Raw genomic sequence first — 14,614 nt, 5'->3', positions numbered from 1 at the left:
ACAAGCCCAAAAGGCTGGGACCCACTGATTTAACCATACTGAAAACATTTTTCACTATTCCAAACAATACTCCCTCACAGTCAGTGGGGCTTTCAGAACAGCGGGAGTAGTTTTATTATGTCGCATTTCAGGAACTTCTGACTTAACAGTTTTTGCCAACATCAAAAACATTTGTGGGTATTTTTTCATTTAGGCAAGCTGACCCAGATAGTTTTTGGCCACTGGGACGTAGTGACATGTCTGGCCAGATCCGAGTCTTACATCGGAGGAGACTGCTACATCGTCTCTGGGTCCAGGGATGCTACACTTCTGCTGTGGTACTGGAGTGGACGGCACCATATTATCGGCGACAACCCCAATAACAGTAAGTAAAGTACACACACATACTCAGTATACACAGTAGCATTGCCTTCTCAACAAAGTTACACGGATATTTCTATTAGTATATCACCTGCTCTCGTATAAGTCTGTATAGGTGCATGAGTTCATTGTTAGTATATTCAAAAAGAGCCTTTGATCAACACTGGAAAAAATGCTTTCTACCCTAGAAATCAAATAATGTGGAGAGACACGGAGAAGATAATGTATCTGCACTGTAGTTGTGATATATTAGTGTGATTTATTGCATTAAGCTGTTCTGCTTTCAAGTAGAAGACTCCAGATGTCTTGGCTTTCAAAATAGTAGACCCCAGTGTGTGATTTCTGCTGCTCAGTTCATTTAGTTGCTCATTCTCACTGATTGGCTGTGTTCAAAACAATTCATCAGGTTAGGGGAAACAGACATCACAGTGCTGTACAAGGAGGAGCACCATATATGGTGTGGGAAAGAAAAACTGAAGACGAGGAGGAGTTTATTATTAATTATTTTATTTCTGGATGACAATACAGTGTGTTTGTGTGTGTGTGTTAGAAGATCTCATGTTTCCAATTGTTACAGATTCTAGGAGCTCCAGATTAGTTGTGAGTGTTCTCTAATTAACTTCACCGAGGCTCCGACAGTTAATTAAGAATTTCAGCTCGGTTGCCTCCAATTAGCAAGGGGCAATAGCACTTGTGTTACTGCAGCAGGAAAACAGTATTCCCCTGATATTCACACTACAAGTGCTTACAATGCATCTGCCATGGACAAAAAGGGAAGGAAACTACATAGCTCATCTCAACAAATAAAAGACAGGATGCGTTTTCACTCAGTCAAATCACTTCCAATGTCTTATCAATATGTCGTCAATACGTCGTCATTTCAGAAACATTGTGGAGGCAGCAGATAATAATCTGGCTTGCTTTAGGAATGCAGAGAAATAACGCTGTGGGATCCTGGAGGGGGCGTGCAGAGGTATCAGCTAAAAGTCATTTACAAAGATCCTCAGGGATAAACCACCACCGACCTTTTATATTTTCACACTCGAAGCCCTCAAATGAATGTCACATACCACACAGAGCACCAAAGTCCTCTTTATTCCCGGACTTGTTTCCTTATTCATCATTGAACAATCCTCTCCACCAGTCTCATTCTGATGATTTCATGCCTATTATATTTTCTATAATGCTGGTTGAAGGTTGTGTGAATATGTAGCAGCAGCCTTCTGGATCACTGCGTGGCATGCCAAAGAAATTGATTTCCCCCGCACCCGAAAAGGCTGCATATGTCTTAAATGTGTAATAATTAAAATAACTTCCAGCTCAATCATGGCCCTGCCTCTCAGGCTCGGCCCAACACACCGGTGCAAGGGGATATTTGCACCGGGTAATTGTGGTGGCTGACTTGGTCTCGTCCCAAGGGTTAGGAGAGGGGGGGGGTACGAGGTACAGGCTGATTGAATCTTTTGTCGGGTAGGTGAGCCGCATAAGGTCCCTTTTTCCCCCCTGGAGGCTTTTTCTGACACTTGTCCTATTCAGCTTCCCTCAGCAGTGGGTGCTGGGACTGACAGGGCTGCTCAGGTTCCTGGTCTCTAAGGGACTGTGGTGCATCGATCACAGTCCAGCTCACTGACTGGACCGCTACAGCTGCAGAGGTGATACGCTGGGGAGGGGGGGGAATAAGAGAGGAGAAGGAGAGCAGTCTGACACATGTCCACATCATCTATCTGGACGTTACTGTCATCGAGGTGGATAGAGAAACTTTCACTGAACTTGTGAGTCTCGTGTGGACGCCAGCAGCCACATAGTGAGCATTTAATGTTTGACTTAAGTTTGCCATCACTAGTGGACTCAGAGGTGGTGAATACTAAGGGCCCACGCAAACTGCAGTAGGATTATTTTATTTATAAAATAATAAAACCAAATATAAATTAAATTAAACACCAATTTGGGTGCCTAAAGCATTTTTTGTTGACTCAGAATTCTTATCTACCCCTCTCTCTGTTATGTTTTAATACTTACATGTAAATGTACATTTTGGGCAGTTTCTCTGCTTCTCATTGGCTGCATTTGGTCTGCATTACTTTCTTTGTTGTTAAATGCAGATCATTTCCACTGTTTATATTCATTTATTGATGGATTTAACGGGTTTGACTCTCAATAAGACACTGCAGTAGTTAGGGACATGATGTGGGTTGATTCAGTATGGGTGATCAGTGCCTTTTCAGAGTGAGACTAGAGGTTGCCTCCGGGTGTTGTGCAACTCCCCTCACTAACCTCGCCCCTGGCCATCATCAATCATGTGACACACGGAATGAAATCAAGTGGCGTGGCTGCCATCAGTGGGCATCCCTGCATTTACATGACAATTCAAAGGGACCTCCCTGCTAGCAGATGTCTGTCACAATCACCGTGCTTGTGTTTCTTTGATTTTATTGCCTGATGAACGTGTGGTAGTTATGTTGTAGACCATTGCACAGAAATCCCAGTTCAGAATTTAGAATACCTGCTCAGGTATTCTGATTGTTTAGATGATGGTTTCAGAGTCAGACGATCAACCAAGTCAACTGTTTATGATGTACGTGTCATCTTTTAGGTGACTACCCAGCACCACGAGCAGTTTTGACGGGCCATGACCAAGAAGTTGTGTGTGTGTCAGTCTGCGCAGAGCTGGGCCTGGTCATCAGCGGAGCCAAAGGTTAGTGTACTCTCCTGTCTCCCTTTAATGTTATTTTTATCAGAGAGGAGGTCAGGGATGGATTGGTATACATACTGTAGGCTACCAGTCTATTACCAACCCACATAGATTGACAGGTGTTTGTTTCAATGAACACTCTAGACCTGCATGTGTCTATACCTTACTAGTACAATACTTGCGTATCATCCAATACTGAGTACTAATCCAATACCAGTATGTTAAAAATATATGGTACCACTTTGTAATAAATCTATGAAGCAATAGTTAGCAGCTGTTTACTAATAACCCTATATATATGTGATACAGTGCTGCTCATGAGAATAGGAACCCCAGCTACAGTTGACTAAAAAGAGGAATAAAAAAATCCTTTTGGAAATTGATCTTAATGGCTTAATTAAAAAAAATTAGGAAAAATCCAACCATTAAGTATCACAACAACTGTGTACCAATTTTCTTTGTGAATAAAAAAATGTATCGTAAAAAATTAATGTTCTTACTTAAAATACAGGGGGCATAAGTAAAGACACCCCTATGTTAAATTCCCACAGAGGCAGGCACATTTTTATTATTAAAGGCCAGATATTTCATGGATCAGGATGCTATGCATCCTGATAAAGTTCCCTCGGCCTTTGGAATTAAAATAACCCCACATCATCACATACCCTTCATCATACCTAGAGATTGGCATGGTTTTATTTGCATTGGAGAGATGATTTTATAGAAAGTTCCCCACTGTCTAAGTGCTATCATTGTTGTGTGGCCTAGCTGGGGTTCAAGCCTTTTTAAAACATAAATAAATCCCTACAGAGAATGAATGCCATAGATCTTTCTTTTATTATGTAGTTTGACAGACAGCCATAACCAAAACAGAACATAAATAACATATTTTAAAGTAGATTTTCTTTGGGAGAAAAATGATGCATCGAATCTGTGCATAGAATTGAATATTCACTGATACTAATACCAGCATTTATGACTATGGGTATTGGTATCACCCAGCTGTACATGCAAGTGCCTCCCAGAAACAACCAGGACCAGGAATCTCTGCATGCTGTAGAACTGGAGGAAACTACTAGAACTGTTGGGTCCTTGTAAATTCTGGAGTGTGGTCTAGACCTACTCTATCTGAAAAGTGTCTTGAGATAACTCTTGTTATGAATTGATCTGCAGAAAATAAATTGTCTGATTTGATAATGTTTTACATGAGCACAGTTTGTCACAGCTTGTCTGTGCATGTTTGGGTTGGCAGAGGGTCCATGTCTGGTCCACACCATCACAGGGGACCTGCTGCGGGCTCTGGAGGGGCCAGAGCACTATCGGTGCCCACGGCTCATCTCAGTGTCCAGTGAGGGCCACTGCATCATCAACTATGAGAGGGGCTGCTTCTGCAACTTCAGCATTAATGGAAAGCTGCTGGCACAGATGGAAGTCAATGATTCCACCAGGGTAAGCTGATCTTTTTACATCAAGATAATCCATTAGAGCTATGGATGTACAAACATGTAAGTACTGTACATATAGTACGCTTTGATTCAAATACTGAATCAGTTTGCAAAACAGTCGTCAAAAAAGTCAGAAGCCTGAATCATGGTTAGGAGTTCAATGTTTTGCTGGAGATATTAAAGCTATAGCGTGTAGTTGTGAAGAATCCGAAGTAATGACAACACTGTCGGTGTGTCCACATGATACAAGCCTTCTGCCCCTCCTCCCTGCAGTTGCTTGTAGCCAAGGGGGTTACAGAGAATGAAAACAGGATGGAGAAGAGATCATTAACTTCACTCAAGGTTCTGCGCTGGAAAGTCGCCGGATATCACAATCTTCTGAACTTAGTCATATTAGGAAATCCAGAGAAAGTTGTGGAGCGGATAGTTTTAATTAGCTTTGTAGCAACTCATTTGGCAACGAATGGCTTGAATGTCGGTTATTAATAATAAAAAGTTACGCACCAAAGCTTAACCCGTCTTAAATGTGTACAAAACGGCACTTTGTTGTCATGCGTTTCCTCCACAAATAAATGTTTGTGTTGTGTACAGTACACAGTTACATTATGCAGCACAATAACTTCCCTTAAGTTGGAAGCTCTTTATATACAGTTTATGGTTAAAGTGACATGTTGAATCTTTCTCTGTCCCTGCTGTAGGCTATTCTCCTGAGCAGTGATGGCCACAACCTGGTCACAGGTGGGGATAATGGCGTGGTGGAGGTGTGGCAGGCCTGTGACTTCAAACAGCTCTACGTCTACCCTGGCTGTGATGCTGGCATCCGAGCCATGGACCTATCACACGATCAAAGGTCAGAGCGGGCCACAGAAAGCCAACCTAATTAACTGTCTCCCACTCATTATTTAGCCCAGTTTCTCAGAGAGTCCAAGCCAATGGCCTTCAGAAACATTTGGTGCAGCCCCTGAAGGTGACATCAAATTTATGCATTATACTTTAATCATCCAAAGTCCTTTTTAACCCTTTCAATAGCTTACAGTACATTTAAAACACTACTCGGCGAGGGCACCATCGCTGCACCCGGAGCTTACAACACCACCCAAGGCCATTGGTTAAAAGAAATAAGCTGTGGAGATAGGTCTGGCTATGCCAGACTAGTGCCCCACCCCTCCTAACATGCATCGGTCAGGTTAGGCATGGCAACGAGTAACACCTCACAAGTGTAGCAGGAATTACGTTCTGTCATCAACGTTCGTGCTTAGCAATCTCAATGGACGACTTGGTAGTTTAATGTAGAATTTAATTATGATTTATAACAGCACACTAAAACTTAGAGGACCCAATATACAGGTACATTTTCTGCTTTAATAAGGTTCTCGGATGAGGTGAATTCAGGAAATAGACATTGTACCTTATTTGTCTTAATAAATCTACACCAATCACAAGGGAGATATAGATCAAAGAAGCAAAGATCTTTTGAACTCTGAGGTAAAACAAACTAAGTCATATCCAATGGTGTGTGTGGGAGCAATATAAAAGAACACAACTTGTGTGTACTATAAGTATTGAACTCTCCGAGTATACATGTCACGTGCATTTTAGTTAGTGGAAAATCCGCCATCCTTTTCCTCAGAGCCTGCAGTTGCCATAGAAACCACATTTCCAGAGTTGTCCCCTGCTAGTGCACTTATTTTAGCACAAAAGCGATCAGACGTGTACTGTACAAATCTATTGGCCAGTTTTCCTTAACGTTTGCATTCTGCAAGATTCGTCAGGAGTCGTATTAATGGGTGCCGGGACAGCGACAGTGTTCGCTCTGAGGCCATAAGCCTGACGTCATCATGTGACCCTGGCAGTCAAGAGAGGTTAGAGTTGGAACATTCAAGCTGCACTTCACAGCCACAGGGCAAACCCCCCTGAGCACTTACAGTCCGGTTCAAAACAGAGGCCTCTTTCTTAAGCAAATTAATTCTGCACCATCATGACTGACTGCATGACCTGTTAAGGTAAGCAGAGGACGGTGAGATAGAGGCTGACATTTTGTAAATAACATCAGGGACTATAAAATTAAGCACTGCATGACATGCTATTTTTAAAATTTCTTTCAACACCACTTAACATAGCTCTTAATTAAATATTTTAAGAACCCCATTGATTCAGTTACAATCTCTTTCCTCAGTAAGTTGACATTAGGTAACATAAGTGAACCATTTACAGAGGGGCATTCTGCAGCAGCTCTCTCTGCTTGAACATTTAAGCCCTTGGGGTGTAGCAGTATAAGACGACCCTGTGAAATCAGCTGCTTTTCCTACATACTTTATAGCCGTGGACACGAGCAAAGGGGTTGCAGAACTCAATGGTGTACTTCAGTTGACAGAGGACTTCCGAAATTTACTGTCACAGCCCCTGCTGACCTTCTCCGCTCGTTTCATTTACCACCATAGACATTTTCACAATTATTTATCACTTAATACATGTTGGTTCCTTGAATTATATAAATGAAACCTTTAAATTAGAATACAATATACAATAAACACTCCCCCATGTATGGAGGGACATTGGTCTGCAGTCCTAATGCAAAGCAGGAAAGAAAAGGCTGTATTATTTCTAATGTTGAAATTACATCATGAGCCCCTGTGGGTTTAGAAAGAACGCATTGGTGCATTCATGGCTGTGACAGTAGTGGCCAAACGCATTCTTAATCCCTCTTCATTTACAGAGCCCTCCCCAATGCACCGACAGTCTGACGCACTAATTTTGAAGTACACCCATCATTTTAAATGGCCAAACATGCACCAAAAAAAGTTATGATGGACATCAAACTGCTTTGAGACCTCATGAGGACCCAGCACAACCAAAGCAGTTTTTTTTAGCTGAACTACATGTTTGGAGAGAACTACTGTAATAGCTCTATCTATCCAACGTCCTGTGATGGGACTAGCATGCGCACATCGCAATGTCGATGCTAAAACAATATCGTTCGGCCCTAGCCTCGGGTCATCAATACAAAATCTAGCTTATAAACTTGTTTTGTAGTCTAAAGTGATTTTTATAAGTGAAAATTAATGAACACAACTTAATATAATTTAAAAACTAGAAAATGTGTGTGAATATTGAAAAGCTAAATTGCTAAACTGGATAGTTGGAAAAAGTGGGGGATGGTTTTCATTAGTATGAATTCCATTGAAAAGTTGAACACCACCACTATTTAAAAGGTTTTTGAAAAAAATGAAACGCCATAGAATAAAGTGATAAAAAGTCATAATGAAAAAAGCAGACCGCCTTTTCTTATCACACGAGGTGAAATTAATTTTGTACTAATTTTCACTCTGTTAATACAGTTGCAAACATACCATGGTGATAGGGTAGTTGTAGCTCACTTGGTAGGCAGTTGGGTTGGGAATCAGAGGGTCGCCAGTTCAAGTCCCCATACGGACTAAAATATGGAGCTTTGATTGGTAGCTCAGAACCAATAGAGCGATGGGTCATGTGAGCATGTGTTCAGCCCTGTTTTAAGACATGACTTTTTTAATAAAATTTTTTGACATACTATGCAATGGCATTAGGGGGAGTTGGGTTGGGAATAAGGGTTCCCGTACACACTAAAATATAGAGGATTGGAAGACTTTTTTCGACGTTAGGGTTACTTGTAGCTCAGTTGTTAGAGAGTTGGGTTATACGGACTAAAATATGGAGCTTGGATTGGCAGCTGTAGAGCTATAGATCTATGACTTTTTCTACCCTTTTTTTTGACATACTACAGCATTAGGGGTAGTTGTAGCTCAGTTGGTAGGGGGTTGGGTTGGGAATAAGAGGGTCCCCGTACGGACTAAAATATAGAGCTTGGATGACTTATTGCTTTTTTCAACATACTATAACATTTTATCGACATTCTGTAGAATGAGTTATCAGTTTTTTGACATACTATACTGACTTTTTATCCCTTTTTTGACATGCTATAGCGTTAGGGGGTTGGGAATAAGAGTCCCCGTATGGACTGAAATATAGAGCATGGATTGGATTCCTTTTTTTCAACGTACTATACTGTCAAGTCACAGTAGCAAATTTTAAAGACGTTAAAGTATAGTATGTTCAAAAAAAGTCATACTACATAGTATATCGAAGAAAGTGAAGTCATAGTAAAGTATCTCGAAAAGTCATAGTATGTCAAATAAGTTATAGCATTACGTTTTTATCACTTTTTCAACTATATATATATATATATATATATATATGACAATTGCAAAAACAACCACAGGACTGAATTACACACATGCTCAGAACATACTAATCCAAGCTCCGTACGGGGAATTGAACTGGCAACCCTCAGGTTCCCAACCCATTGCAATTCTCTGCCGCAATTTTGTGTGGTTGTTGCACACATGAACCATGGCGGAACAAATTGGCAATACCAGACAGAGCTTTTTAGATAGAGCCTCCAATGAAGAGAATGGAGAGCATCTCAGCATATTTTATACAGTCTAGGTTTGCAGAGTAAGTGATTAAAAAAACTTGTATAGTTGGTTGAATAAAGTGATAAAGTCATAGTATAGTATGTTGAAAAGTTATAAAGAAGTCATGTTATACTATGTCCAAAAGTCTGCGAGGGGAAATCCACAATCTCGGTTAGAGATTTCTAGTGAAAGTATTTCTTGGAGCTATGTAAACTGTTTTTAATGTCCATACCCAGAGTGCCTGTTTATGTGAGGAAGAAACTATGTAAAATAATTAATCAAATTGTCACATTTGATGTGCATGGTCAACTCAAGTTGTAGCTTAAAAATCACAAAAAACGCATATTGGTGGTGGTGGTGCACTGGATAACAGACATGCCTTTAGTGAGGGAGATCTGGGTTTGATTCCAACTGTGATACCTCAACCAATGTGTCCCTGAGCAAGACACTAACCCCTAGTTGCTCCAGAGGCGTGCAACCTCTGATATATAGCAATTGTAAGTTGCTTTGGATAAAAGTGTCAGCTAAATGACATGTGATGTAACAAAACGACCAAAATTATGAAATTGTGGTTTTCTATTATTCCACATTTTAGTGCGGTGAATGTAATGTTTTTTTCCATTGTTTTGTTGTTCGTCAGGACTTTGATCACAGGCATGGCCTCTGGCAGTATCGTGGCATTTAACATTGATTTCAACCGGTGGCACTACGAGCATCAAAACAGGTACTGAGCAGAGACAGATCCACACCGAAGAAGGCAAAGCTGAGTGTTAAGACTAAAGATCCACAAAGCATGGAGAAGATGCAGTGGGCTGGAGAACATTACCAGAACTGACACTAATAAAGAAGGGTGCTTACATGTGTTCATCTCCTCTAAGGCAGACCTGTTGCCATGTGTCTGTTGCTCAACAATCTGGATGCATGTTCTGTTGGTTTCATGTTGTACCCAAACACCAGCTGATTCAAGCAGGTCTGTTCTGGACAAGGAGAAGTTAACACAATTACACAGTTAATAAAACATGCTTAATGTAAGCTATTGAGTTCCTGTTTTAAACTGAAAATGCAAAACAAAAAGGTTAGGAACATTTATACAACATTTGTATGGCAGATACATATCTCACTTGGAACATTTTCTAGAAAATAAAGTTATCCTGTACTGTAAATATTGACAGTGTAAAGTGTTTCTTCCCTGTAAAGGTTGAGATAAAGATCTAAATGCTGTTAGACTAGCCACCATGTTACTATCATTTCCATCATACGAGCCATGTATAAATGTTCAAAATGTCTTCATTGGACTTGAGATATTAGTTGGTTAGTAATACATGTTTATGGCCATTGTTTGCTCATAGTTATCAACAGTGATCAGATGTATGTGTACGTAAAAAGACAATTTTCATTGTTAATTTGTTGTGTTTGATTGTATGGAAGAAAAGTGAAATTCAGTGTGAGCATAGTCTTTTGTGAAATGTTTTCCATCATGTCAGCAAAAAAAGGATAAATTAAATTGAGGACTGTTTATTAATGGCAAAAAATTCAAATGATTTACTGCAAGATCTTAAAATAATTCACGTTGGACATTCAAAACAGAAGTTATCCATCTTTTGTTCTTTTTGTTAAGGCGTCTTCAAAAAACATATTTGGAGGATAGTATCTCATGACTGTTAAGGTGTTTGTGGTAAAGCTGTAAGACATTTAAAATACAATTGTCTCCAATGTTTGGCATTGCAAACATTAGTACTGTTACTTGTGCATCTCGGTTTGCCTATTTTTGCAAAAATGTTTGCTCGTCCATTTTAAATCTGTATTCATGAACACCAGTTCATGCTGAAACACCATGCATTAGTAAGCAATATTTTGACTTGGTTGTTGAAAAGGTCTAAGGATTTCAGCTGAGTGACAAAAAAAAAAAAGATTTAATAATAGAACAGGATAGTGTTTAAAAATGATCTATTTTTGGTGATGTGAATGCTAGTGTGTCCACATTTAATTGCAGAAATTGAAAAGTCTGTTGCTGTGGGCTGACAATTTAAAATGAACAAATATGCAAATACATTTTGAGTTTGTGTTTTGATTTTCACGTGGTGCTCAAGTCACCACCCTACCCAAAGCCAATGTTTTGCATGCTAAGAGCTACTGAAGGCATTACTGTGCTTTCCTGTAAAATCATAATTGCAAATTTAAATTAGTTGACAATTTTGTTAATGTTGGAATTGAGCTGTGCATTTTGATTTCATGTATTTTAAGATCTTATGATTTATATTTTAGTTGTATTTCTTTTGCATAAGTTTTGAAAGACGAATGTTTAAAAGAATGTGATATCAAAAATAACTAACTTAAGCTGCTTTCATTATGTTTTGTTGTTTTTAATAAAAGTGAATAAACATACCAGTGTTGAGTATTTCTTGTTGAGCTTTTACTCGTGCATTCATGCATGTAATAATGCTAATCCATAATAATGTGTATAACTATAGTTCAGTAAATATATACATAAGTTAATCAAGGTGAAATGTTCAAAATATGTTAGGCTTGAGTTTGATTAGACTGCCACCTGCTGTCTTCATTTGTTGCTGCAACACGTCTTGCAAAAACAGCTGACTGACTCATGGAGATAAGTCACTGACTGACAAATTAACTAAATCCTTTTTATTTCCAGGTTTGATTTCTTCACAGAGTACATTGTTTGTAGGATATTTTTTAACCATTAAGACATTTTTTTTTTAAAAACATTTTCTTTAAGTGTTTTTTGAACTTCTTTAGATTTGTAAGGTCCTTGGAATACAGATGAATAATATAGCATTCCCTTCCACAAACATTCCTAGTTATCTTACCCATTTGTCATACTCTATTTGGTTATATGTTTATACATGACATGTTTTTCAGATGACAAACAGCAGATCAAAACACATTCCCAAATAGTCACTATCCGAACCTGCTTTCCTTGTGCTTTTTGGTTCCCTCCCTTTGAGTCAAAAACTTTAAAGCCCTTTTACAACAAAGTCAGCAGTGCTATATTACATTTGAGATAAAATAGCTATGTACATGTCTTAACTTTGCCGTGGTATGACTATAATCTCCCTTAACTAAACTGCATTCACCAAGGCAGCACATACAATGACAAGAGGAATGGTTTCATATCTGACAGGCGAGGACAACTGATTTAAGATGCATATTAACACACATGCAGGTTACATTCTCTGATGAAGGGAGAAGGAAATTCACATCCATGAATATTAGGTCTCTGGTAAACCAATGTATGAACTGGTCAGAGAGCATACGCCACATACAGTCTAGTGAGCCAGACTTCTTAGTCATGTTTGTTTTAAAAAGTCCAACAAAAGTACTGACTGCATGAACAAATATTAAAAAAGAATGTTATTGTTATCCTGGAAGCACTATTGTGTTTACGACATTTAATATCTCTCTAAAAGTGTGTTGGCTGCCAACAATAACAGCAAGCAACAGATCCATTCTAACTCATTCCAGCATTTCAAAAGGACAAATTTGATACTGTGCTCATTGGACAGTACACCTAATTGCACTTAAATCCATGTGTGCCAAGCCAAGGCTCTAAACATGCACTTACTACTAACTACACACCAATGACATTGAACGGTACCACCACTGAATCACAATCACTCTCACAGACGTGTAACAAATCAAGTGTTTCAATAATCATCCTCAAGCACTCCGGTGAGCTGGACTAGCAACAGTCAAACAATAGCGTCCTTAAATCTCTTCGAGTCATGCTACTGGTTGGCAAGACAATGTTGTCCAACACACAAAAAGTTCTGTTCATTACAAATAATTCTGATGGTGTAATTTAGCAGCATGTCTTTTTTCGGTGTCTCAAGTCCTCTTAAACAGTGTGTCTAAAGTTTATGCACCACAACTTCAACTACCACAGCACAGAGTGAGCTAGCAGAGTGAGCTAGATGTCAGCAGAAAGGCGACTTAATGTTGCATTTGTTGGGTTTTGTTAAACAAACGTGTGTTGAAACCAGAACAACAAGTGGAATGTACGGTCATGTCACAAAACCATGAAATTGTATGTTTTGCATTTACAGTGGCTTGAATAAGTTTACACACCCATGCTTAAGTTGATTAAAAAGAGGAATAAAATAAAACAACTTTTGGAAATTGATCTTATTGCCTTAATTCAAAAATTTCAGGAAAATCCAACCTTTTAAGGACACCAGTTTTCTTTGTGAATGAATGTTTTATAAGTTCTTCCTTAAAATACAGGGGGCATAAGTATACACACCCCTATATTAAATTCTTATAGAGGCAGGCACATTTTTATTTTTAAAGGCCAGTTATTTCATGGATCAGGATACTATGCATCCTAATAAAGTTTACTTGGCCTTTGAAATTAAAATAACCTCACATCATCACGTACTCTTCACCATACATAGAGATTGGCATGGTGTTATTTCAGTTAGCTTAATCGCTGGTTTGATTTGCATTGAGAATGAAAAGTATAAGACGTGAAGGGTATGTGATGATATGGGGATATACCATTTTAATTCTGGCTTGAAACTTATTCAAGCCACTGTAAGTGCTTCATGAAGCAGGTTCTCTTTTCTGCAGTATACAATATACACCAGCAGAGGGCTCTAGAGTACTACAATGAACCAGTGCTAGTTTTGTAGAAATCAGGCTTTTCAAAAGTTATTCCTGTGGTCTAAGTCAAAAATTACACCCAAATCTAGAAACTGGAGTGCTGAGACTGTGAAGCCCCCAAGTAAAAACTGTTGAACTACTCCACAGACAATAAATTGGGAAATGACACAGACTACAGTTACATTACTACATTTTGGTTTTTACGCAGAGTTTTGCCAAAAACGATTGCCATGCACACAAGTGTTTTTAGCTCCAGTAGCATAACTAATCAGTTTAAACCAACATGCCCAAACTGCAACATGGTCGTCTACTGGGCACATGGTTTCAACTGGAGGCATGTATACTCCGCCCGTTGCTGATAGTTGCCATGGTAAGGTTAGTAGCTTAGTCCCAGGGAACAAGATGTCATGAGACCCAATCAGGCGGCATAACATTGCCGTCCGTTGGTGTTACCAAAGGTCTCAGTTTGCGGCCGTTGAAACTGCAACACAACCCCGCAGATTCCAAACCAAAACGGGGTCTGAAAAGCCAGAGCAGTGTGAATACGACGAGGTGTTAACGTAGCAAAAGATACTCGTTTTTAAACCAAAACATAGCAATGTAAATGTAGTCTGAGACTACCCAGGGGAATGTTCTGAGTATATGGGTACATGTTCTGTTTCACAACCAAAACAATACAACAGAATAAAGCTCATTGGGGTGTAAAAAAGGAAACAAGGGCACCCAGATAGTCCATATAAAGAGGTTTACTCCTCAACGCAGCGGGGCCGGGTTCGACTCTGACCTGCGGCCCTTTGCTGCATGTCTTTCCCCCTCTCTCTCTCCCCCATTTCTTGTCTTCAGCTGTCCTGTCAAAAAAATAAAGGCCCAAAAATAATCTTAAATAAAAAGGAAACAAAACCAGACTCACTACCTCTGGTGCAGCTCCAGATTTTATACCCGATTACATCCCAGGTTTGGACTTACTCCTCTAGTTTCTGGCATAAAATAACATATTGGAATTTTTTAAAATGTAGGTGTGTTCCCCTTATGCTTTGGCTACATTG

The 14,614-nt window shown here is 39.4% G+C and overlaps 1 protein-coding gene across 11 annotated transcripts in view; it reads left to right on the top strand.

The window, feature by feature from the left end:
• nbeab (neurobeachin b) overlaps positions 1-11,333 on the top strand; it is a 286,390-nt gene extending 275,057 nt beyond the window's left edge. For all 11 annotated transcript variants that reach the window (XM_032502122.1, XM_032502050.1, XM_032502085.1 and 8 more), the window contains 5 exons: positions 194-364; positions 2,954-3,055; positions 4,305-4,501; positions 5,196-5,347; positions 9,589-11,333. In XM_032502122.1, coding sequence (XP_032358013.1) covers positions 194-364; positions 2,954-3,055; positions 4,305-4,501; positions 5,196-5,347; positions 9,589-9,679 — 713 coding nt within the window. In that variant the 3' untranslated portion in view covers positions 9,680-11,333. The remainder of the gene's footprint in view (positions 1-193; positions 365-2,953; positions 3,056-4,304; positions 4,502-5,195; positions 5,348-9,588) is intronic.
• The last annotated feature ends 3,281 nt before the right edge of the window (positions 11,334-14,614 follow it).

Source organism: Etheostoma spectabile, chromosome 3, assembly GCF_008692095.1.
Source record: "Etheostoma spectabile isolate EspeVRDwgs_2016 chromosome 3, UIUC_Espe_1.0, whole genome shotgun sequence".
Lineage (NCBI taxonomy): Eukaryota > Metazoa > Chordata > Actinopteri > Perciformes > Percidae > Etheostoma > Etheostoma spectabile.
This window is presented reverse-complemented; position numbering and strand designations above follow the sequence as displayed.